The 26814-nt window shown below is 38.2% G+C and overlaps 1 protein-coding gene across 1 annotated transcript in view; it reads left to right on the top strand.

Annotated features, from left to right (window-relative positions):
* Positions 1-26041, top strand: part of MTR (5-methyltetrahydrofolate-homocysteine methyltransferase) — a gene marked incomplete at its 5' end in the record, with an annotated part of 54605 nt that extends 28564 nt beyond the window's left edge. Inside the window, 15 exons of the mRNA XM_082480701.1 lie at positions 2760-2849; positions 3475-3627; positions 4211-4318; positions 7980-8080; positions 10082-10149; positions 11010-11130; positions 14084-14165; positions 14914-15012; positions 16214-16289; positions 17515-17670; positions 18300-18496; positions 21015-21215; positions 23153-23345; positions 24134-24246; positions 24380-26041. Of these exons, the coding sequence (XP_082336827.1) occupies positions 2760-2849; positions 3475-3627; positions 4211-4318; positions 7980-8080; positions 10082-10149; positions 11010-11130; positions 14084-14165; positions 14914-15012; positions 16214-16289; positions 17515-17670; positions 18300-18496; positions 21015-21215; positions 23153-23345; positions 24134-24246; positions 24380-24466 (1845 nt within the window). The 3' untranslated portion in view covers positions 24467-26041. The remainder of the gene's footprint in view (positions 1-2759; positions 2850-3474; positions 3628-4210; positions 4319-7979; positions 8081-10081; positions 10150-11009; positions 11131-14083; positions 14166-14913; positions 15013-16213; positions 16290-17514; positions 17671-18299; positions 18497-21014; positions 21216-23152; positions 23346-24133; positions 24247-24379) is intronic.
* Positions 26042-26814: the final 773 nt, after the last annotated feature.

Here is a 26814-nt window from a genome sequence, read left to right as displayed (position 1 = left end):
AGCAAGGCTTTTGACACTGTCTCCCATGACATCCTCATTAGGAAGCTGAGGAAGTATGGGCTAGATGAGGTGACAGTGAGGTGGATTGAGAGTTGGCTGCGGGACAGAACTCAGAGGGTTGTGATCAGCGGCACAGAGTCTAGTTGGAGGCCTGTAACCAGTGGTGTCCCCCAGGGGTCAATACTTGGTCCTATTTTGTTTAATATATTCATTAATGACCTGGATGAGGGGACAGAGTGTATCCTCAGCAAGTTTGCTGATGATACCAAACTGGGTGGGGTGGCTGACACCCCAGAGGGCTGTGCTGCCATCCAGCGTGACCTGGACAGGCTGGAGAGCTGGGCAGAGAAGAACCTAATGAGGTTCAACAAAACCAAGTGCAAGGTCCTGCACCTGGGGAGGAAGAATGCTAGGCACCAGTACAGGTTAGGGGCTGACCTGCTGGGAAGTAGCTTGGAGGAGAAGGATCTGGGGATGTGGTAGACAGTAAATTATCCATGGCCCAGCAATGTGCCCTTGTCGCCAAAAAGGCCAATGGAATCCTGGGCTGCATAGGGAAGAGTGTGGCCAGTAGGTCGAGGGAGCTCATTCTCCCCCTCTACTCGGCACTGGTGAGGCCACAACTGGAATACTGTGTCCAGTTTTGGGCTCCCCAGTTCAAGAGGGACAGGGAACTGCTGGAGCGAGTCCAGCGAAGGGCAACTAAGATGATTAAGGGCTTGGAGCATCTCCCTTATGAGGAAAGGCTGAGAGAGCTGGGACTCTTTAGCCTGGAGAAGAGAAGGCTGAGGGGAGACCTTATTATGGCATACAAGTATCTAAAGGGTGGGTTGAAGGAGGATGGAGCCAGGCTCTTTTCATTGGTTCCAAGTGACAGGACGAGGGGCAATGGGCACAAGTTAGAACACAGGAAGTTCCGTTCAAATACACGGAAACAGTTCTTTACGGTGAGGGTGACAGAGCACTGGCACAGGCTGCCCAGGGAGGTTGTGGAGTCCCCTTCCCTGGAGATTTTCAAGACCCGCCTGGATGCAGTCCTGAGTAATGTGCTCTAGGCAATCCTGCTTTAGCAGGAGAGTTGGACTAGATGATCTCTAGAGGTCCCTTCCAACTCTGATAATTCTGTGATTCTGTGATTCTGTATTCATTAGTCAGTAAGTGCATGTGTTCTTTTTATTTCCAATTACTGCGGTTTATTCTGCATAAAGAACATAGGATGTGTAGTCCCATTTCAAGTATTGCGCCTCTAATAGAGCAGCAGTGAAGTTTCCTTCTAGTTCCTTCAGGTAATAATAATATACTTTGCCAGTTGCTTGAATGCTAGACCGGTGGGGAAAAATAAGGAACTTAATCCTTGCAGATTTAGGAGATCAGTCTTCAGCTATAAAGTGTATAGCTGCAGACATTCTCAAACTGAAACTTTGTCCCATTCATGGCAATGGAAGTTTTACTTCCAAAGGCAGGTTTTTTCATCCTCAGCATGCAGTACAATCATCCTGTTTTTAAAGACCTGCCTGTAGTGCTTGCCACTGTGGTCCCTGCATGCAAACCAGGACACCTCCCTACAACTTCATGGGTTATTTTTACTTTGGAATGGTTCCCTGGCTAAAGTGTCTGGCCAGAGGTTGAGGAGCACTTGGTACCTTTTCATTGAATCACAGAAGGGCTGAGGTGGGAAGGGACCTCTGGAGATCGTCTTGTAGAACCCCCCGTGCTCAGAGCACAGTCTGCAAGAGCAGGTTGTTCAGGGACATGTTCAGTTGGGTTTTTAATATAACTAAGGACAGAGAATCTACAGGCTCTCTGGGCAACGTTTTCCTCCTCCGTTCATTCCCGTTTTACACTACACCTATGAGGGGAATAAGGTTTGGCAATGAGAAGCTGTGAAGTTAGCTAACATTCATATAAACATGAATAAAAACTTGTTCTGGTTTCTGTTCCCATGAGTGAGATCTTGTTTCCATGACATTTCCCGTGGCTCAATCCTTAAAAACTTGCTGATGAGCACTCAAAGTATAGGAGGTTCAGAAGGACCCAAAGATGTCAGATTATGTTGAATAACTGAGGGAGGAAAAGAAATTACCTGCCTGAAGTGTGGTGGTTGATGTAATGGATAGCGTACTCTTCTTTGAGCCTTGCTGGGATGGGTGCTTATGAGCTTTCTTGCATTGTGAACCCCTTTTGGCCTTTGCATTCATAACAAAGGAGAGTGTGAGGCAAAGAGAATATATGAGGGTTTGGGACAGTCTATGGACATGAGAAACAGTAGTTCTGGAGGCTGCTTGATTGAAAACACATCTGTGATACAGAATAACAACCGATTCCAGCAGAAACTGAATTAGTGCCAAATTAATTAGAATTTTAAAATGAAGTGTAGTGTGTGGGCCAGGAATCAATTTAAATTATGTTCCCAGAAGTAAAACCCTTAGGATTACTCATTTCATAATTTTTAAAAGCATGAAAATTATTAAACTGTTCCCTCTTTTTTTTTTTTTTCCTTTACTGTTTTTTTGTCGTCTTTTTTTTGTTTATTTTGTTTACATCTTCACTGAGGTATATAATCTTTGTGATGTAGACCCTCTAAGTGTCTGTAGCACATCATGGGTGTTTGCGATATGATTTGCATGTTTATAAAAAGAACTTTTGAATAACCTAAAATTATTTTATGGGTTGGTACTTGAAACCATCCTCACTTTTCTAAAAATAAAGTCCATAGTTGTACATTTTATGCTTGCAAGCTCCTGTGAATGTCTTTTCAGAATCATGCCCAAGGAGGAAGAAAAGTTGTACAGACCGATGAGTGGCGGAAAAGTTCTGTGGAGGAAAGGCTGGAATATGCTCTGATAAAGGTGAGTCTGCGCAGAAAACTGTCCTCAGAGACATGATCTCAGCTCAGACTTTTAAAGGACACTTTTGGCTTTAAAAATTCTTCAACTGCCATTCTTTCGAAAGCTATTAATTAATAATGAATAATACATTTAATGAATATATTTGATTAACTTTAATAACAGAAGAAATTATGGTGATTTTCTGTAAACTTTACAAGTTGAAGTCTTTGACCCTTAATATTTTATTCAACTAGTGTTGGTAGAAACATATTGCTTTTACTTTGTAACATACTGCTTTTATTTCCTAGGGATCTTTATTTGTCCTTTAACAGTATTGAACTGAGTGGCACTTGTGCTGAGGAAGCAATCTTTGAATGTTTGGTTTTTCTTATGACATGGTTAAGAAAAACAAACCAACCTGTTAATACTGGGGACTCTTGCTTTGAATAACTTCATTATTTATAATATTTATAAGTTATTATTTATAATAACTTTTTTTAAAATACACATTTGAAGTATTCTTAAAGACTAGCAGTATCTAAAGTATTTGTTTGTACATTCGTTGTGATTTTTTTGGGGGGGAGAAGGCAACTAAATAAAAGCTGTATTTCTAGCAAGATAAAAGCTTCTCAATTTTTTTTCCCAGGGCATTGAGAAGTATGTCACTGCAGATACAGAAGAAGCAAGATTAAATCAGGAAAAATATCCCAGACCTCTAAATGTAATTGAAGGGCCTTTGATGAATGGCATGAAAATAGTTGGTGATCTTTTTGGTGCTGGAAAGATGTTTCTGCCTCAGGTAAAGAGAAAATTATTTCATATGTTTTCGTATTTTGCAAGAAATACATTGTAAAACGTAGCCAATGCATTCTATGCTGACTGCTTTTTCAAACATAGCATATGAATTGGGAAAATTCAGGTGCTGCTAAGAAGCAGCCCTATTTTTTCCTTTACTTTGGAACTTGACTTTTTTTCTTTAATGTAGTTTACATATTTATTTCCTTTCTTCCTGAGTGTTTTTGCTTTATTTGAAATGCATTTTTAAGTCTGGGCCCATGAAAAAGAGCAAGAGAGAAAAAAGATCAAAATAAAAATTGCTGGTTTTAGCACCATCCAAGTCTGTGCCTTTTTGTAGCTTCCGATTCTGTTGTGAGTGGTCCAAGAGGTTGCACTGTGAAAGCAACTGTCATGTGTAGACCCTTACTCCAGTAGGGCCAGCAGCCTGCTACCACAGAACACTCTGCAAGGTTGGACTCTGGGTTTGCAAATGAAGGTTTTTTTAATAGTTTGAATGGGTATAAAAGAAAACTATGACAAATGTGAGGCTATATCTATGCCTGACCTTTATTGTGTATTTCCCCCCCCTCTGTTTATCTATGCAGGTGATAAAGTCTGCTCGAGTTATGAAGAAAGCAGTTGGCCACCTTATTCCCTATATGGAAAAAGAAAGAGAGGAAAGGCGAGCCGAACGAGGCAGCACAGAGGAAGAGGCAAGACACAGTCCTTTGTGCTGTAAATCTTTCATAGCATGCCATGACAAAAATTGAAATGATTTTTTGCTAATGACATTTATTGAGCTTTCATGCTGGAGAGTTGGTGCAGTCATATGGAAACTGAAAATCTCGGTGTAATTTGAAGTAGGTCTAAAATTCATAAAGTGCGGATTTTGTGGAACTCCGCTTGGTGCGTGCCTAAGCTGTTGTCACACATTTCCTGAAGAATGCCATAAGCCTTTGTAGGCCCTTTATATTTAATTCTAGTGTTATTTATTTATGGCACTTCTAACTTTACGGCAAATTTTGTCATTTGCTTCTACTGCTTCTGCCCTCAGTGAACTACGGAATCCCCTTTTGCGTGTTCAAAGCCTGTAACCATATTTTTCTTCATTCATCTCTTCCTTACTCCCTACCCCTGACCATTCTCCCAGCTAAACAAACCAATTTCTTCTGTCCTTCTTCACAGATTGTGACTTCAAGACCTGTTGTTATGATAGAATAGTATGCTCATTGCATGTGTAGCTATGACCAAGTTGCAGGGGAGAAGTGTTTATGAAAACAGCATCTGAATATAGTTGTCTTTTCATATGTGTTTTTCCACCAGTTTCTGAAGACTACTTTTTATATAATATGTAAAATATATATAATTGAAAATATCCAATGATTTTCAGATCCTTGTGGGCCTTTCCTTTATAGTATTTCCTGTTTCACAGGCAACATCACATGTTGGTGATGCTTGAGAATAGTTTTATCAACTACCTGTGCATATACTTGAAGTAATTTTTTCCAAATTTGGTTAACGGAATACGTGATAGGAGCATTGGAAAATGAAGATACAGGATGTCCATTGTTCCTCCATACTGACAAGATTCTATTCAGTAGAAAAGAGAGTTCAGATAAATTGGACAAAATTCCATTTTTAAATAGTCATGTCTGCTGTTCCCTACTATATTTATAGTGTGATAGGTGCTTAAAGTTTGAGTTGTTAAGTATTTTTCTTCTTTTCTTGTCTTTGAGTATTAAATTTAGGTTTGATAAGCTTTTACTTTTCTTTAGTCCTGTGGGACCTTACCTTGTCTTCATGAGTTCTCAGAAATGATATTTATTATCAGAATCTGGTATTTAACACACACTAACACACACACACACAAGAATAGCAGAATTTCTCTAAATTGTGATATTTGTATATTTCCTTTGTTTTCTGTTCTGTGGATTTTTGAATGGTTCCTAGTTCTTCCCTTGAAATCTTACACTCTATCTTTCCATTTGCAGTGCATCTGTTGTGTGATTGTCCAGCTTAAATGTAATGAATGCAGCAAATATTTTAGAAAGAAAAATGACCTGATAATCAAATCTGACTAATCTTAATGGAAGAAGGAGAATGCCTAGTCTCTTTTCTCATGCTCTTTCTGGATATGAAGGTGTCTTCTCTTCAGTATCCCAAGCGGATCTGTTCTCTGGCTGTCATGAGTCACCTTTCTATGTGTCATCTTTGTCCTGCTCGTGCTGTTCTTCTTTTATTTTAATTCAGATGACAGTGCCGGTATTTGGCACCTTCTGGTTTGTTCTGATGCTATTTGAAGTCTGTAAAAATCATTACCCAATTGCTTACATGGGCACTGGATTACGATCTACTGTGAACCCTCTGGCACTTAATTCTCTGGCTAAAAAGATGTGAAGTGGAATTGTTCTTAAAAATATAGCAAGTACTCTGAAGAGATTGTGAGACACTCTGGTTGAGGAGAGCAGGAGGGAAAAAATAGGGCTCCTCTCCTCCTCCTGCTTCCTCTACCTTCTGCTGGGCAAGGGATTTAGTGCCTTCCTCTCAAAAAAAAAAAAAATGTGGTCACTGTATAGAGAATTGGTAAGAGAGGTAAAAACAGCTGTATTTATCTCCAAAGTTAGATATTGACTTGAGGGAGAATGTTTTGCAGACTCTGGTAGCTGATCCGTCTGATGTTACCCAGGCTACTGTAACCTCCAGGACAGTTTTAGTCACAGACTGCCAGGAAATGCAAAGCATTGATAGTTACATTTGAGGATAAATAGCTGTGGCTGTGGATCTCTTATCAGGATTAAAAAAAATAAGAAGCCCTTTGGATGTGTGCCCAGAGCTTGAGGACCTCCTTGCTTGAGACAATTGAAATCACAGTGTGCCCTAAATAGGGTTTATTTTAAATAGTGTCTGCTTTGACCCATGTTGTTTGCTGCCCAGCACCCATTTTCCTTCTCATGTGCAAATCCAATTTTTTTTTTCTTGTATATCAATCACTAGTTAAATCATCGATAGTCATTAGGTATGATACACGTGGGCAGCTCTTTTTGTTCTTCCCCCAGTCCTTGATTAATCTCTTTCCCTAGTTTTCTCTTACATTCCAGCAGTATGTTTTCAGCTGCAAATTTTTGTATTGATGTACTGAGATGGCTGACGTACAGACCTCCATTTTTTTTTCTCTGTTCCCCGATCTTCTGTAAAACAGGAGCACTGGGGAGATAATACATTTTAGTAAACAGCAGCATTGGTAGGCATCCAGGGATTTTATTCAACAAATGTGTTAGGACCATGGAAAATGCTAGTATCACTCTTGGTATTATATAAAGTTGTTTTTTTTTTCTCAGAAAATTGCAACTACAGAAGGCAGTGTAGGTTCACGAAGTAGAGAGCTACTCGATAATGTCCTGAAATACAACATGCTTCATAGAAGGATCTAAGCCTCCAGTTCTGCCATCTGCAAAGGAGATGAGATGAGATGAGATACTGGCTGGAAAAATATTTTGCAGTTTCACATAGACTATGCTTAGGTTTCCACTTTATTTAAATTCTGTGCAATTTAAGTAGTCGATTACTGGCATCTGATCCTGCACCAACTCAAACATGGCACTGTGATAACCTGGAACTGCTCCAAATGGCAGCTCTGATTATACAACTAAAAATGTATCACAAAGGCCTGTCTCTGGTGGAGAATTGCTATAGGAAGTTCCACTGTTGCCCTGCTGGTAAGCCCCCTTTGTCAGGGCTGAATGCTGGCTAGCCTAGGACCAGTTTGTGACAGTAAGGCTTCCCTTCTTCAAGGAGATCCTTTTTCCAGCCTCTTTGTTCGGCTTGGGTAGTCTGAAGTAGCCTGATCACTGTATTGAAATGTCTCCCTTGCTATTCCTGTTGCATCAAAAATTAGTCTCTTCTGCTTTTGTTAATTCCTCTCAGCATTGCACTGAAAGAATGTTCTTGATGCACAAACAGGCGTGTAATTATAAGTGTTCATACCCTTTTGTTCTAAATATTTAATCTATTTAAACTCTTTATTGGTGAGGTTTATATTTGGAGCAGAGGTACCTTAGGAATCCAGTTATTGCACTGGACAAAATGCTATCCAGATCTGATTTTTTTTAGTCTATTTTCCTTTTTTTTTTTAAACACAAATTTTTGAATAACATGCAGACAATTTGCAAGAGTAATTCTTGTGCAAGCTTTTGTTACCTGGATCTTTTAAAATAGTTTTTAATATTGACTCTATTACGTCTAGTTCACTTTGCAATTGCTTGTACTACAATAGGAGTCTCGGTCATGGATTAGGATTGCTCTATTGAAGGATCAGCGCAAACATACTGAGGCTTCTGAGTAATTTAACTCTTGTGTTATTTGTTCAACTTTCAGGATCCTTATCACGGTACAATAGTACTAGCAACTGTGAAAGGAGACGTACATGATATTGGCAAGAACATTGTAGGAGTCGTTCTGGGCTGTAACAACTTCAGGTAAAGAGGCTAACATTAGGTGGCTGGGGACACAACTGTATGAGGCTAGCTAATTACTATATTAGGCTAGCTGCAGCTGTGGTGATTACAAAGGTGGGCATTTCTTGGGAACTGTCCTCTGTTCCCCAAGTAGTGGTTAGGAACACAGATCATACCAGCTATTACTAATGGGGAGGCAAGAGGGAGTATAGCCTCCTCCTTTAATACTTTTTTTCCTAATAAATTGGAATCTGAGGTGAATACAGTTTAACATCAACTGAAACGTGGAGGAGAGCGTCAATTTTTGTATTTGTTTTATATTAGTTAAGTATAATAAGTATAATGTCTTAAACATGTAAGTATGATGTTTGAAAAAATCAGATACAACAATTGTAGTAGGCAAGACTACATGTGGGTTTTGTGTCATGTTGGGAAAAAGGAAGTCTTGTAAGATTCAAATGAACCTTTAAATACGTTTTTCAAGCTGTTTGTTAAATCTGAGGTTCTAAAAACTCGCTCGAGTGTGTTTTTATTAAATAAGAGAGGAGATTCTCATCCTGTTTCTGAGCTTCAAAAGATACAACTTCAAGAAAAGTCAGCTCTTTCAAGGCCTGAGTACATGCAGCAGGGTTGGCAACAGTGCTGGCCTGAATGGTCACATTTCAGAGCCCTTTGTCAAGTGTCTGTCAAATGTTGCGCAAAGCTGAATCTGCTTTGGAACTCTGTCTTACAGTTCATTCCTTTAGTTTTGTTTTTGACTTGGGGCTGTAATTTGCTCTAGAAGAGCCAAAATGATCTCTTTATTTAAGAACATGAAGGGTTGAAGCCAGTAGCAGTGCTGTGTATATGTAGTATATTCTTTCATTATCTCTTAAAATTCTGTTGATTGGTTTCAGGCTTTCTTGAGTTTTATTTAGACTTCCTGAACTGAAGCCATAGTGTTTTCTGTCACCATGAGTATGAGTGAGGCTGAATGAAGCCAGCAGGTTTGAGTGGCTTACTTGAAAAAAATAAAAACCTTGGGAATGGCTAGGGTTTATAGGAATAAAATGCTAGCAAGGGAAGTGCAGTGTCTCATTTCATAAAATGTATGCTTTAATAAGACAAAAAAGAACCTTGATGTGAATCATCTTGTGTTCCTGACATAAGATGTGATGTCCACAAAACCTTTTTTTATTGTCCAAATAGAAGTGGCACTGCTGTTGGTTAACCCTGGTAGGCAACACACAGCCATTCACTCACTTCCACCCAGCCAACCTCAGTGGGATGGGGAAAGAGGAAAGGAAGAATAAAAGCAAGAAAAATTGTGGGTGGAGATAAAACACATTTAATAAGTGAAGAAGTGGAAGAAGAGAGAAAGAAAAAAACAAAACAAATGATGCAAAGGCAATCACTCTCACGGGTAGGCTGTTCCTGAGCAAAAGATGGCTAATCCCCACTAAACCCTTTCCTCTCCCTTTTTATTGCTGAGTATGACAAATTCCATGGCGTATGATTTCTTTGGTTAGTTTGTGCCATCTGCCTGGTTGTCTCTATTCCCAACCTCTTGTGCACCCTCCAGTCTATTCCCTGGGGAGTTAGAGTGAGAAGCAGAGATGGCCTCGATGCTGGACAAACAATGTTCATCAGTGGTTAAAACATTAGCATGCTATAAGCATTGTTTTGGTCACGAATCTAAACACAGCACCATACTAGCTGCTATAAAGAAAATTAACACCATCTCAGCCAGATTTAGTACAACGACAAAAAAAAAAAAATTATAAGAAAAGGCCTTTTACACCTGAATTTTCTTATGTACTGTATCATTTAGAACTTTGACATATTAAAAATTTTGCCGAACCCAGAGGTATTTCCTATATTAAAATTCCCAACAGAGGTCTTAAGAGAAACAAACAATCAAAAATCTCAATTTTAACTTCAATTTTAGGTCAGTCATTTACAGTAAGAGCAATGTATTTGCCCTTTAGCAGAAATTTGACCTGTTTTTTAAAGAATCTTGTGTCATCTCACTTCTTTTCACAGAGTTATTGATTTAGGAGTCATGACTCCATGTGATAAGATATTGAGAGCTGCTGTTGAGAACAAAGCAGGTATAGAGAGATTTCATTAGTACTCCTGAATTGTTTGATTTTAAACTCCACTCACATTTTTTATTGCTACTCATTGCATTCCTATGCTGCCTATGATTTGGTCAGGCTATCTGCAGATAAATCAGAACTTTTGCATTACCAATAGTAAAATCATTTAGTATTTGGCACTTCTGTGAAACCTGGGTGGAGGAACTGAAAACCTGGATCAAAAGCACAACTGCAAGAGAGATTTTTTAGTATTTGTTTTAGAGATGGATAAATGGAGACTGGGAAAGGTTAAATAACTTTGTGTTGGATCTTAAATCAGTAAAAGAACTTGGCATTCAGCCTGCCAGATCAGTGAGTGTGAAATCAGGAATGAATTGTTCTAATAAATAATGAACTTTCTGAAACAAGTTACAGTTGCTTTGAAACAGTCCATCGCATCTTGGAAAAGATGAATTGTGTGGAACATAGGTGGTGAAGTTTGAAAGTGTTTGCTGTTTCTAAGAGCACAGCTTATAATTATTTTGTTTTATTTCCCTCCTCAGTGCCAAACTTCTGAGGTTTAAACTTTGCTAATCAGAAGCACTGTATATTTATTGCTGAAACTAGAGCAGTAGGTGTTCACCAGCTGTGAAGACTGCTTGAGGAAAATCCTAAACCAGGGATTTGGAATCGCTCTCATTCTTGGAAAGCTTTCACTTTCTAATTAGGTCAAATCTTGCTTCTAGACTAGCAATTACCCTGCTTTTTTATCTCACTATTTCACATGAAGTTATCTGCTGTATGAAAGAAATGCTTTCTTTAATAATTTCTGTGTCTTTCTTGAGTGGATTTGATAAACCTTTTGTGTATGTCTGTTTGTAAATTTGCAATAGATATAATTGGCCTATCTGGTCTCATCACCCCTTCTTTGGATGAAATGATTTTTGTCGCCAAGGAAATGGAGAGACTGGCAATAAAGATTCCTTTGCTGATTGGAGGAGCAACTACTTCTAAGTAAGAGATCTCAGTTGGGAAGATGGGGAATGTGTATGAACATAGCGTTAACCAAGGAAAAAGACAATTTGTAGCCATTTCTCTCTCACTTTCCCTCATTTTCACCCAACACACATACTGGTATGTATATACTTAAGACTGAATGTTACTGCCTTATGTCAGAAGAACTAGAATATAGAGGTAAAACGTAATTGGGACACAACAAATAACAGACATCTTAAACATTTCATTTTTGTGAGTGTTATGTATTTTGCAAGTGTATATTGTATGTAGAAGCATTATATTTCCTTCTAAAATTTCACATATGTGGATGAATACAGTTCTGTTCCTCTAAGGGGTTGAATAATCTGTTTCGATTCACCAAAGCATTCTGAAAACGCAGGATTTTGAGACTAGAAATGGTCATATTGACATCAGGGAGCTATTATCTTTAAGAAAGGTAGTGTATTTTCCTGGATCACTGTTCAGCAGTGTGCTGATTGGGTTGAGACCCCTGTCCTGTTCAAGCAGGCGGATAGGGAGTAAATTCTAGCTGCCTGCCTTGGAGGAGTTACCATTTTGCTTTTGATAGACTGAGCTTTTCTGTTGAGATCTTGTTCTCTCAGATCCATTCAAGTGAAATAATATAGCTGCTGTGATGTCCTGAAGACCAGTGTTGGCACCTCACCAACACCTAATATTAACATTACCACAAATGTGTTTTAGGCACGTGTAACGGCCTTGGGTCACGCTTTGCTAACTGGTTTGTATACAATATACTTCAGTACTTGACAGCTCAGAAGACTGCAGAGGTCATTTCTTGCATAACTAGAAGCTGTTCCCTGCGTTGCTTTCTTTATTAGAGGAGCACATATTCTAGCAGAACCATTAGCTGTATTTTTTGCCTCAGCAAATCATCCCATAATTTGACAGGCAGTAAAGAGGAGGATTACTACCTGTCTTTATTGGTCCTGTCATTATAATGCAAGGTTAAGTGTGTCTTTTTTTCTCCTTCTCCGTATAAGTCTCTTTTCCTATGGTTTTGATACTGAGAACAGCATGGAGGGTTTTTTCTTAAAAAAAAAAAAAAAAAAAAAAAAAAAAAAAAAAAAAGTGGAGGTCTTAGGAGAGCCCTTTCTTGAGATCTTTTTCATGTTTGTACACAGGGCATTGTGGCCTGATAATTGATGTCAAATAACCGCCATCAAACAATATTGTCGAATTTATTCACCGAGATGAATGTAGCCAACAGCAAGGCAGCAATAGTTTTATCCATGAATATGGAAATTATTGAAGAATATATGTATAATTTTGTATGCATAAACAATAATTTTATTCATGTGAACTGTATCTAAATATATATCGATGCATATGCCCAGACACATACAATTTCCATAAAATATATGTCAAGTAAATGTATACTTTATAGAAGACTGGATTGGAAATATATATTTAATTTTACATCCACAGTCTTAAGTTTAATCTCATGTGTGCGTTCTGGAAGGCTGTGTACATGTCAGAGGTTGGTAATGAAGAACCGTCTGCACTTTTTCTCTGTAATAAGTAGACATCATTATCTGAAATAAGGAGACCATAAGTGCTTGGAAGGGTGGAAAGTGAAGTTAGTTTGAAAGAGAGAGAGGGAGAGGCTGGATATTGTTACAGAACCTGCATAACAGAGTTTCTTCATAACTTACAATAATGATGTTTGCGTTCTTACTATACTGCTTTGGTAAATTCAGATGCTGACAAATAATGGTGGCAGTTTTGTTGTCGTAATGTGTATTTTTAAAAAATATAAAAATTAATATGTACTAGTTGATAAAGTGCCACTGTAGGACCATGCCCTCTTTGTTTCCTGTCTCTTCCTACCAAAGTAGAAGATACAATATCTTTTTATAAAAAACAGAGCTGCCAAGATCAAAAGCGCATCTTCTAGAAGCAAATAAGGAAGATCCTGGACAGTTGGTTTTAAAGCTATGTTACACAGTCATCAGTAACCTCCATGGCCAAGTGCTTAAAATATATAACAGAACCTGAAGAAAAAGGAGATCTTAGCTTTGCTGTGGAAGACTGCTTCATGGGTTCTGATTTAAATTAATTTTAAAAATGGTGTTTAACCTTAGCATTTAAGAAAGCAAACTGAGCTTTGGCCTGCAAGGTCTTCATTCCTACACTTGCTTGCACAGTTTGCCAGGACTCTGAGCAACAGGGGTGGCCAGCTGCATTTCACGTGATAGCTTAGGCCTCATTTCCGGACTCCAAACTTTAATTTGGTCAACAAAGTACTATAATATAGAAGTGATTCTTCATTATACGCCAAAGTATTTCTGTGAGGACTGGAATATGAGTACATGCTAAATAATTGGATGAATTGGGAGGTTTTTATGTGAATGACTTGACTGGCCATGCAGGTGGAAGTTTGTAATATTTATTTATTACTGGCAAAATTCCTTCTTCAGGTGAGTAGAGAGCTTGGGCCTCCAGTTTTGAAGTACAGCATCTTGGAAATGGAATAATCATCACTGAAATATGTTAATCCTAATCCATAGATCCAGAAACTAGCATGTGGGAGGGAAAAATATAAGATGAGCAAAAAAAGTAAAGAAAAAATTGTTAGTTTCTGATAGGTTTTGTTTGGAACATTCTCACTGAAATTTTCTGAGACTCAAACTAATGAGTTGCTGATTTTCAGTCAGCTGGTGAGACAGTGAGGGAATGTGGGTTGGCACATTATTTATGAAGCATTCTTATATTCTTTGAAAAAAAGTGTTTCTGTACTTCTTATTGAACTCTGTGTTTAATCATCCATGCATAGCAGATGGATGAATTGCTTTCTTTTGAAGTTCTGGTCTGTGCATTAAGTCAGGATTTATTTTGTTGGGGATTTTGTCTGTTTTGGGGTTTTTTTGGGGGTTTTTTTGGGTTTTTTTTTCAGTTGTGAAAATTTCACTCTTTTTCTTTTTCATTTAAGAACACACACAGCTGTTAAAATTGCCCCACGATATAGTGCACCTGTAATTCATGTCCTGGATGCATCCAAGAGTGTTGTGGTTGTAAGTTCTAAATTATAGTTTCTCATCCATGAAAAAATATATGCCCTGTTTTTCTGTTGTATCTCTCTTCCTTTCCTCTAAGGCTTAACATTATGGGAGAAAATTGAAGAGGCACAACAGAGACCCGTTTCTAAACTACTGTTGCTTCTGTTATTTTTTGCTGCCACATGGTTATCTCATCTGACTCGTGCCAATTATTGTCGCTGGATACCCTTATTTAAATGCCCATTTCTCTAGTGAGGGTGACATGATTCATTCTGAGTCCTTGACCGTAGTTTTGACATATTTTATAGTGAAGAGCAATGGGATTAGATGTGATCTGCTATTCTCTCTATTTTGGATATATTTCTGAAGTTAGTGATACAGCAACATTAGTACTATGAAACATCTGGTTCTAGGGTGGGTGCTCTCTCTATCAAACAAATGGGTAGTCTTAGCTGGCAGATACCTGCTGAAAGAAGTAGGCCAAGCTGTGTGGTGTTTCTGTGACTATTTGGTCTCTAAAGTTTAGGCGTATTCTTCTGTCAGGTCTTTCTAGAGCCAGACTTGGCTCTGCTATTATTACTTGTTTAGTAGGGCAATACTCTCAGTAATAATAGCTTGCAAATTAGTGGTAAGGCTTAGTTTAGTGTTGTCAAGAGTAACTGGAAATGAGAGTTTGAAAGACAGATGATTTAGTCTGAAGTTCATACTTGTCCTTACTATATGTTATAGCATGTACTTAGTGCGTTCTCTGTATGTTTTTCAGTGCTCCCAGCTCTTAGATGAAAGTGTAAAGGATGATTTCTTTGAAGAAATATTAGAGGAATATGAAGAAATTAGACAAGAACACTATGAGTCTCTCAAGGTACAAATATAATTGCTTTAGCTTCTTTTCTTGTTTGAAGTGGTTAGTACTTGCCTTATCACTAACTCTGTTTCAGCTCCTTGTGAGGACCTTCAGGTATATTTGTGCTGATGCAGTGGAATTGATGGAAAACTTCTAGAATTGCTTATGAAATCAAATAACCTGTAAGGGAAAATTCCGCATGAGTCTGACGCATGCTGGGCAAATTCTTGATTGTCCTCAATGGAGAATCAGTGGTATCTGGGGCATCTCCATGAAGCTGGAAGTCATGTCCACTTAACCAACTTACAGGAGACCAAATGCTCTCCTGGAGCAGTAGCCGGCAACAGGGAACTGCACTGGGGTAACTAAAATGGCACTGGTTGCTTTTGCTGGTACAAAGCCACGGTCTAGTGAGTATTTTTCAACACCATGCTTTCCTGACGTGTTCATATTGTTTATGGATCTGAGCAGTCTCAAAGCAGAGAGCCAAGGCTGCCATTTGAGGAAAGTGAAGGGAAGGAAGCAACAGAATGTGGAGATGGACCGTGCAAATTAACAATAGGAAACAACATATGACTCCTCGGAGGCCATCTTTGTAAATAAACACAAGCAAACTGAAAGTCATCTTACCTGATCTCTTCATAAAGAAAGATAAAGTGTGAGGCCTCCTGCTGGGGACACCTGGCTTGACCAAGTTTAAGACTGTCTTTGCACAGTAAACCAGACCACTAAGCTGAGGTCGGTGAGTGCAACACTCTCCTTTAAGCAGAGGTTAGCAGTGAATTCGTGAGCCTTGCTGAAGTTATTACAAATTTCCTGTGCCTTCCAGAAAAGCTAGTAATTTGCCCAGAAACCTGCTGCAGTCACTGGTCGTGGTGTCAGTGCAATCCTAAGCTTTTCACAGGCAGTAGGTGAATATCTTGCTGAACCTGTATTTTCATGTAATTTGAAGTAATAAAGGAACTTCTGGTGTAGTTCAGAGGAACTAGAAATTGTGTAGGCTGGTTTCATTAGAAGTATACAGTAAAAAATAATGGTATGGCTGTGATGTAATCTTGCTTTACACTTGTGAACTGGGAGTTGTTGGAACTGAGATTGCCTGTTGTCAGGTTTGTCCCAAAGACCATTTTGAGTAAAACTCTACCAGCAAGTCAACAGTTACAGTTTATCTGTCTGAAAGATGGCTGGCTTTGTGAAATTAACCTTTATGTCTGTACAGGAAAGAAGATACTTGTCTCTACAGCAAGCTAGAAGAAAAGGTTTCCATAATGACTGGTTATCAGGCCATAAACCAGGTCAGTTTAAATATTGTTGTTTGTTGCTGTGCCTTTATTTTATTTTATGTATTTATTTTAGATATATTTTTAATTAGATTATGCTTTATTAAACTTCAGGATATGGTAGTGTAACAACTTGAGTAAACTGGTGTGTGTCTGAGCAGAGATTTTTTTGTTTTGCATAAATTTGAGTGGTCTGTTTATGCTGTATATTTTTCACAGTGCATTTAAAAAATGAATCAACAACTATTAAAAAGAATTGGTTAAAAAACCCTAAAACAATGAGTTACCCATAACACCATATAATCAAAGATAAGTCTAATGCCAGCTTTCCAAAATAATGTCAGACTGGGTCATTATATTGCAAAGCTTACTATACCATATTTAGGGAACACACGTTCTGACATGGCATTTATATCAAATTCCTCCTTACACTCTTTCCTACTCTTCCCCCGTCAGTTTCTATACTGGTTTGTTTGATTTTTTTTTTTTTTTTTTTTTTTTTTTAAATTAGAGACTAGAAGTATAAACAGCATTCCCCAGGAAGGCGCATTCTGCAGTGACATTAACACTTCACTGCTTTCTGTCATTTCATTTACAAGAGTCAAGAAGATGCTAATTTTCAATAGTTCATCTTAATAAAGGTTGTGTTATAAAGTACTGAACAGCACATACAAAACAAATGCAAACCTTGGGGCTACATCATAACATGGATCCATCTCGCTTTTTCATTTGTGCATATGCATCTGAACAAGTATGTGGTGGTTGCAAAAGTTCTTATAGATTACATATTAATTTACAGAACTATTCTACAGTACCATAGCACATAATATGTCTGTGTATAGAAAGTGTGATTTGTAAATATGAAAGGTATATGCCCGTAAAATATGTTAGGTATTGGTCGGTTGTGTAGGTTTTTTTGGTCTTCTGTTTTGGCCAATATTTCGGCCAATGAAATAAGTTCAGAAGCCCAACAGCCAATAAGTGTTGATTTAGATGAAAGAAAAAAAGGCCTTACTTTTTCTATTTTCAACTTTATATGCCTTTCATGCTTTTTTTATCGCATTGTAACTGTAGAGTATGATATGACTTGGGAATGATGTGACAGTGAAAATTCTAAGGCAGTTATTTTGGAAGAGGTCATTTGCAGTGATAGAGACTGGTAAGCATCAGTTAAGCTGCACATATAAGAGCAATATTAAATTATTTTCATCATTTCAGATTGTACTTCTGATTCTTACAGTTAAACCCAAATTCATTGGCACCAAAGTCTTTGAAGATTATGACCTGAAGAGGCTGGTAGAATACATTGACTGGAAGCCTTTCTTTGATGTCTGGCAACTTAGGGGAAGGTATCCCAACCGGGGTTTCCCTAAAGTTTTTAATGATAAAACTGTAGGTGAGTATTGAAATTGCATTTACTTAATGTAAATAATCCTAACAGACCTGCCGTGCTGCAGTAAGATTCTGAAGTGTCACTGAAATAATTTCTTTAAAGCAACACTTAGTGAACTAAATATGAGGCTGAAAAATAAATGGGGAAAAATGCTCAATCATCTTATTTAGAATTCAGCTACCACAACACAAGGAGGTATTTTAATGAAACAGCAGCAGACCACTTGACATATCTGTGTCCCTGTTGTGGGTGAAGATAGTGAAACTATTAAGTGGGCCTTGCAAGATGTGATGAAACTGCAAGGGTGACACTAAAATCAGTGTTCTGAATCTGCTGCACTGTGGTAATGTAGGTGCACAAGCATGTTCTCTGTTGCTCATTTTATTCTGCATGCTCTGCCTCTACTAGAATGGTGCTGGCTGAAATGTTGGGTTTTTTTTCCCCGAGATATATGTTGTTAGAGCTGTATAGACATAACCGCACTGCTATCTCTCTGTTTGCTGGAGCTGACAGATTGTTGCAGTCATCAGAGAATTATGTGGAAAATGAACCAATCTTCAGCAATTCTTAAACCTGTTTAGCCAGTTGTGAAAACATGCCTTTTCTAACGGGTTCTCTTTTCTTTTTGATAGGTGAAGAAGCAAAGAGAGTTTATAATGATGCTCAAAATCTACTGAAGACGTTGATTAATCAAAAGAAATTACAAGCCAGAGGTGTGCTTGGGTTCTGGCCAGCTCAAAGTGTTCAAGATGATATCCATTTATATGCTGCAGAAGAGGCAGTGGGAACTTCAGAACCAATAGCAAAATTTTATGGCTTGAGGCAACAGGTAAAATGACAGAACATTTGTTAAATAAAGTGATTTTTTTTTTTTTTCTGAATCGGAAGAATGTAACAAGTGCCCTATTAAGCGGTGCAAAAAATGGTGGTTGTAATCTATCTGCAGCTGTTGTCTTGCTGTTTCGTTCAGTAATAACAAGGTCTTGTTAGTGATGTCCCAGGTATTTGGATTGTATTATCTGTAGTATTTTGCACTGTAGTAGTTGTACAAAATGCTTTATAGATTTGACATCTTCAGATATGATGTGCATTTTTTGTCTTCATTTTAATATTTAAAATGTCTTAAAGACTGGGCTGTATGAATTCATCACATGGATCCTGTGTGCTAAATTAGAACCTAATGAACCTTAACTCTACATTATCCCTGGATTCTGCCTTAGATTAAAAATTCTGCTTGAATGTGTTAAAGGTTAAAAACACTTATAATTAAAATAGCTGGAAAATAAAGCTCGATGGAGGTAAGTGTTTTTGATAGTCTTAATTTTAATGTAAAATTCCTCATATGAAGAGGCAGTTTAGAATTAGTTAGTTGGTTGCTAATTCTGATTGAGAGAATTATTATTTTAAGTATTCATGCTTGAATCCTAGATTTGCATTTATTTTGATAGATTGAACATTTTCAAGGTACTCTGCCTCTCCCTCGTCCTACCTTCTGACTCTGCTTCTTCGTAGTTCACATGTTCGGAGTCATCAAACATGGCAGAAACAAATTTAACAAATACCTCAGTGTCTGGACTGCGGTATTCTATGAGGACAGTCCTGTGCCAATATTGCAGAACTGTGCTAAGAAATACATGACTTTAAGTTTATCTGTTCCAGTTCCCTGGAACAGATTATCTGTTGCATTGAGATGTATCTAGTGTATCTTGACAATCCATGGCAGCTGTTTATATAAACTGCTCTCACAAGCATTCAGGCAGGGCTGTTCCAGGGCCTTCTACCCAGTTAAACATTTTGATATCCCATGTAAATCAAGTTTACTCCAGTATCTTTTCCTGGCCTTTTCCCAGGGTTCTCCCAAGGAGAATATCTGATTTGATGTTATTCTTGTGATGGTTTTTACTATTGGAATACTCTTCTTCTCCTTAGTCTTTTTATCTTTTTATATATCCCAATTTATTCAGGCTTTTCTCAAAGGTTAAGGCCGTGAAACTGTGCTATTGTGGGTACTGTTCTTCTGGACCCTACGTATTTTAGCTGCATCTCTTTCAATCTGGTGTATGTAGTAATTCAGCAGAGGCGTCACCAGAGCAAAGTAGAAGAGAATAATTGTCTCCTGTTTCTTATATGAAATGTTCTTTTCAGTACACAGAGTTCTCTCTGTGACATTGGCACTATTAAGGATGTGATGTAAATCTAGAAGCTGGAAGTGCGTTTAGAATTTTCCTTAGCTGTAATCATTAAAAAGAAACCTTAATATTAACATAGATTTCACCTGTGTGGAAAAAGGATATGTCTTCAGTTGTGTGGTACTTTCTGTAACCTAGTATGTTATAGAAACTAGGGAAACAGTTGACCATTTTCCTTTGGTTTTTGTGGGGTGGGGTGTGTGGTATTTTGTCTGTTTTCTAAACTGCAGCTGGGAGCAGTTGGGTGGAAAGCATTGTTAAAATATTGTCATAGAATAAGGAAACTTGGAGAGAAATCTTCAGCCAAACGATAGCCATGAAATAATGTTTATGCTCTGTTAAGTGGGGTAAATTTAGAAGAGCTGTGCCACTTTTTAAATAACAGTCAGGTTCCCCAATGAATATGCTGATATGATCTGCAACTGTAAAACTTCCTGTTAGGTGCTATGGTCAGCTTTCAGTCACCTCTTTCTGTTCTTTTTTTTCCATTTTGGAAAAGGATTCGGTGAGTGGGATATTTCCTACTTGCGTAAACCCACTTGAACCTTGCTTGGGATTAAACTTTTCAGTAGTGTTAGATGCATTCTGTTTGCATTTGCATGTGGCTAGTGTAAACCTACATCCTGGGCTGCTCTTTTGTCTGTATTACTGAGCACATGGTTTGCAGCACAAGAAACTAGGAGTGCTTGTAAACTCTCACAGCCATTCTAAAATGGGAGTTGCTGAAGAACTCTGCAGTTTGCGTAACTGGGATGTGAACCATCAACCAGCAGTTTTGCTAAAAAAAGTGGAATCTGAGTGCTAGAGATAGAAAATTCCTCCTCTTACCCAGTGCTTGGCACAAGAATGTTCCTTCTTTTGTAATAATTTGTTAGCAGAATAAGTTGTTAAATCTTACTAGCTGTAAATAGAAGCAAAACATCTCTCTATATGCATCCAGCACAGCATCTCTCTCATTTGACATTTTGTTCTTCAGTGATCCAAACGTCCGCAGAGCAAGAGAGGTGTTTTTCTTCTAATTCAAGTACAAGAAAGTTGCCAAGGCTCGAAGACTAGTTAGGTGTTTGTAAGAAATGCTTTAAGTCTTAATAGTGGTCTTTAATAGTGCACTAATATTTAATATATTTTTTAAATGTTCTGATTTATTTGTTACTTTAGGCTGAAAAGGACTCTGCCTGCACAGATCCATATTACTGCCTCTCTGACTTCATAGCCCCGCTGGATTCTGGCATTTGTGACTACTTAGGCCTGTTTGCTGTGGCCTGCTTTGGTGTAGAGGAGTTATGCAATGAATTTAGGAAACAGGATGATGAATACAACATCATAATGGTAAAGGCTCTTGGCGATCGGTTGGCAGAGGTATGAGGTTTTATTATGCGTTTCCTTGCAAATTTTCTGACTGCACTAGATTTGCTTGACAGGTTGCTGTTTCAAGTTTTAGCATAAACTTAAACTGTTGCCTACAATGTATGCTCTGCATTCGATCTGAAAGTGAACCGTTTCTACTAAAATTGTCTCGAGAGGAGAGTCCTCTTCTGATCCAGAGGGGACTTTGCTGTCTGTATCTTCCAGCTGCAAAAGCATCTCTGAATTCTTTATGAGGGTTTTGATGACTGATAGAACTTAGTGGATTTTAAACCAAGACTGTTTAAAAACAATTATCTTTAAGTCTTGTTTTTTCTACATGAGAATGTGTTGGACCCAGGTCTGACCCACCATTTATATTATTGAATTGCCGACATGCCTTCTGCTTTAATGGTGACCGTGCAGATGTATCCAGGGTATGAGTCTTCTGAGTTAACATCTCTTAGGTTACGCAGACATGTTCTTAAAGCTCTAAGTGAAGTGGTTTAGAAAATGCTGTCCCTTCCCTCCTACCCCTCTATCCCCATCTGCCTGGCCCCATGCTTACACCTGAGTAACCGTGTTAAAACTTACAGCAACTTCAGTGCAATGCAAATAGGTTTGCTGTAGCTGTGTATTTCAAGCTATAACAGAGTTTCAGAAATTATTATTCCATGCCATCTAAAGATATTTACTGAAGTGGAAATTTCTCCTGAAGGCAACCATTGCTGGAAAAATAGTGTAAGCTGTAAGAGCAGCTAAGAAAAGCTGTTGCTCATTTTCAGCTAGGTCCTCCGCTAAAAAGAGCGGTGGGCTTCCATAGTGTCCTGGTTTGAGGTAAAACAGAACCAATTTTGTTCAGTAACTTCGCTTCTTAGCTGGGCCTCTTCTAATTACTGAAATTAACTGCATATTGTGCAGACAATGTTCGCTCTCTCAGAGTGATAAGACCAATTGTTTATAGCTGATGCCCAGGCATGGGATGCAGAGAGGCTCTGGCTTATACTTATTGCTGTAACCCCCAAGGCCAACCAACTTTATTTGCCACGTTGGAGGGTCGGAAGCGGAAAAGCATAGTGGGGTCCCACCTGCAGGGAGGAGCGGACAGGACAGGTGACCCAAAACTGACCAACAGGGTATTCCATCCCATCTGCCTCATGCTCAGTATAAAAGCTGAGGGATCAAAGGGTCGTGGGCTCTTCCTTCAATGGCCGATGTCTGAAGACTCTGTTCATCTGCCTGTGATCCCGATCCTGAATCCAGATCCGGAATCCAGTTCCCGTCCGTCACTGAGTCCAGCCTGGGATTGCCCCAGTGCCAGCCGGTGTCGTGACTGTCATCTCGGGAGCTTGATACGGTTTTGTATATATTTCATTTTTTCTTTTTATTTTATTATTAATATTTCATTAAAGTAGTTTAGTTCCTTCTAAACTCGTAAGTCTCTTTTTCCTCCTCTGCCTCTCTCTTTGTAGAGGGGTAGAGGGGAGCATCTGTCGGTCCCGTCTGGGGTCCCTCGGGTCCCCAGTGGTGGATTTGGCCTAAACCACGACACATAGCTAGGTCTGGACGAGATACCCAGATAGTCAAGACCTAATGACTTCAGTGCTATAATGATGTATTGCTGCCATAGGCTAATGAACTTCATCTTTTCCGGTTACTTGTCCACATTTTTACCTCTTTGAGTATATAGGATTTTAAAGCAGGACAACCAAAAAACCACTGTCTGCCAATGAGAGAAAAAACTAAAATACTTTTGAATTAGGAAAGTAAGTATAGTATGTGAATTTTAATCCTATCAGATTTCTCACCTATGATAACAGCCCCCTTAAAAATTAAAATTGGAATGGGGAGAAAGTCTATATCATTGTTTCTCTTCACCAAATAGCTGATGCATCAGTCTGCACAAATTAAAAATAAATAAATAAATAAAAATCTTTGCATTCTTTCCCAAGGCATTTGCCGAGGAGCTCCATGAAAGGGTTCGAAGGGAATTCTGGGCTTATTGTAGTACTGAGCAGCTAGAGCTCTCTGAATTGCGCAGAATTAAATATGAGGGAATTCGCCCTGCTCCTGGATATCCAAGCCAGCCTGACCATACGGAAAAACTCACCATGTGGAAACTGGCAAACATTGAGGAAACAACAGGTACCTCTGTCTGCTTTACTGAGATTCTTAAACTGTTTTTATGCGAATGAAAGATTGAAATGGCAACAAAACAGCGAATTGGGTGGTACAAAACTACATAAAAAAAAAAAACCAAAAAAAAAACCAACAAAAAAAAACCCAAACTGAAGCAGTTCTGGGAATTGCTGTCTTCCCCTTTTCATTGCCATTTTTATTTTGCCTCATTCAAGAAAGAATTTGCAAAATACTGCCAGTGCTTTTGATGAAGGAGTTGTGTCCCTAATTAGCAGATTGCATGCAAACAGGTTCTGCTGCACAGAGAAATATTCTAGCATCCTTATGGTTGCAAGAAGGCATTTCAGATATAAACAGGAAAAAAGCCAATTCAGCAGTGTATTTGCTGGTCTACAGAAACCTTGAGATGGTAACTCTTAAAAAAGGAATGATATCCATTTGTTTTCCTCTGATATTTTACGTGTCAGACATTTCACTGCTACTTCCACAATACCAAAAATACCTCCCTGTGTTTCAGGACCTCTAGTTACCCATTTCATTTTCCAAAATGTCTTAAGTTTTTTTCCTTCAAACCGGACAGTTACTCTACAGTAACACTGTCATGAAAGTCTGCAATACACGTAAAGCTATGTGTATTTTTTTAATAGATAAGAAGTGGAGAATAGTTTTGGTTTTAGTTTATCTGAAAGCTTCTTGGTTTTTGAGTTTGCCTGAAGCTGCCCAACAAAAAAAGGCTCTGAATTTATGCTTATTATTGATTCAGAAAATAAGAAAATTTTCATTCTCTGTTCCAGGAATTGGTTTAACTGAATCACTAGCAATGATACCTGCTTCTGCAGTTTCTGGCCTCTACTTTTCCAGTCCGAAATCCAAATATTTTGCTGTTGGCAAGATATGTAAAGATCAGGTAACTTGGACTGTCCATTGTGGTAACCTTACAGCATTCAGAACCACCTTATGAGCAGATGTTCCAGAAAATTTTGTTAACAGTAAAAGCTGGAGTTTCCAAATCTTCATCATGTTTTGTGGTCCCTTTGCAGGTTGAAGATTATGCACAGAGAAAAAAATTGTCTGTGGCAGAGGTGGAGAAATGGCTGGGACCCATTTTGGGATATGATACTGAATAACTGTGATTCTTGTGAGCAAACAGTTTCTTTTGATGGTATATTCACCAGAAGGAACAAGAAAATCCAACAAGAAAATCCTTCCCACTGAAAACAGTTTGCTTCCATCCATCCTATTAGCTTGTCTGATTGTTTTTAATCTTTGGTCAAGGAACTTTTATATTTCACACTGGCCCTGTGCTCTTTGCTTGGGACCACGAATGTACTGCAGATCTCTTAGTCATACCAATATGCTTTTATTTATTTTTTTCTTGCACAAATACAGTATCTGAGCAGCTAGATGGAGGGTTGAGGTGTGAAAGCTGCAAAGCCCTCCTGTCCTTAGGAAGGCTTGGAAATCGGGGGCAAGAATTTCTGTCCCATCGGCTGTGGATATACCTGGAACAGAATTTGACTTCTGTTACTTTAAGTGTGTTTTGGCAAGTCCAGGTACAGAAATACAATGTGATTTTTGGGTAAAGTTATCAAAGGTTTTACACTGAGTCATCAAGAACAACTGAAGTACAAGAGATCTCCTTTCCTAAAACCTGTCTGCTCCGTGTTTAAGTCTTGTGATTGGGAACATATGTTCTCTCACAATAATATCAGGTTTGAAATTACTTTCTGATTATGATCGTAATTAGGGCTATCAAAATAACACAGTGTGCTGGAGCAATATTAGAAATGCTGCATTATGACAGAAGATGAAATGGGATGACTGAGCCCATGGGGTTGTCCATCTCATGCTTCCTCTTCCTTTCAGCAAGCCACAATTGGCGTCTACTCTGTATAAAGGGCAATGGCACTTCCTACTTTACAGTTATGTTGTGAGGCTTCATTCATATTTAAACAATCTGTTGTACGTGAAAAGTATGAGAGAAGCATAATTGTTACTATAGACAGACAGAAAGCTTGGAGCTGACTTCAGTGTTTTACAAACTCTTTAAGCTTCTGGGTACCTGAATTTTAAAAGCAAATAGTATCAACGCTGTCATATGTTTATCAGATTTAACTCTGAGTGGGCTAATTGTTCATAGCTTTTAATAATCTCTGAAAAGTGCCTCAGGTGTTATTTAAATACTAATTTAGTAAAATATTATGACAGAAACCTCTAATTTTTCTGGTCTCTAATTGTAAAGAAAAGACCAGTATTATAAAGAGAATGTTCTTTTAAATAGTTTGTCTGTAATCTATTAATAGCTATATAATTTTTGTAGTCTTCATCTGCCTTTATGCTAAAAGAATAATCTTGTATCAACAGTTTAATAAAGGTTAAGCTGTCAATAGTGTTATCCTGTTAGAATCCTTTAAATGGCAACAATAAAATGTGTGCAAGTCTGAAGAGATAATGTCAAAATTAATATGCACATTGTACCATGAATCTTTAAAGTATAAAGGCTGCTACGGGGTTTTTAAAGTGGTTGAGTAAGTGTGTTAACTGAATGTTTTAGCATGTCTCATCCTTTAATGACTTAGAAAAATAATTTCTAAATGGATTTCTTCCCCCCCATCGCCCCATGTTAAGAGTCTTGAGACAAGTCCTCATTGATCAGCTGACTCTTGTTGCTGGAATGGTTCCTCAGTAGAACGCTTTTTTAGATTGCCAAAAGAACAATAAAAAATTCTTAATATAAAGGAAAACTTGTTCTGAAATATGTAGCCTGTAAAAATTGAACTCCTCTTTGCTTTCTTTTTGATACTTGCACTTTTGCAAATCAATTTAATGCTTGGAATATCTCTTCTCCACCACTCTTCCTTGTTCTTACATTTGGAAGCAGAGTGCCTTATTAATCTGAAATTTCAATCGTGTGAATGAGGTCAAAGTTTGACTTGTACAGCTAGTAGTATTTATGTAATTTTCCTGTACAGTTTGGTTGGTTTATTTTCCTGAAATCAGTAGCACACCGTTGAGTGAGTACAGCTTTATCAGAATCAGACTGACTGAGTAGTGGGTGTAAGAGTGGTGCTGTTACCTTGTGCACAAGCAAAGGGTTTCGAATGGTGTGCAATTACTTTATCCCTTCACGCAGGCATCATACACTGATAAAGATCTTCATCTTTGCCTGCAAAACTTGTCATTGTGAGAACCTGTTTGGAAGAATTACTCATTGTTATTATGCAAATGTTTTTACCAAGGACAATTTCTTTAGAAGTTTGTTACTTTAAATTGTCAGTTGACACTTTGAATAAGACTTTGAATAAGCTTCATTCTTCTCTCCAGAACAAAGGTAAATTGTGAAGGAAGAGAGTCTCATAGTTCTACCAGGTAAGACTGTTTCACTTCCATGAAACTCTATTGAAAAGCCATGGTAAGAATATACCTCTCTGAAGCAATGACATGGAGTGGATACTGCACAGGAAAGACCAACAAT

This window comes from Vanellus vanellus, assembly GCF_965231255.1.
Source record: "Vanellus vanellus genome assembly, chromosome: 3".
Classification (NCBI taxonomy): domain Eukaryota; kingdom Metazoa; phylum Chordata; class Aves; order Charadriiformes; family Charadriidae; genus Vanellus; species Vanellus vanellus.
This window is presented reverse-complemented; position numbering and strand designations above follow the sequence as displayed.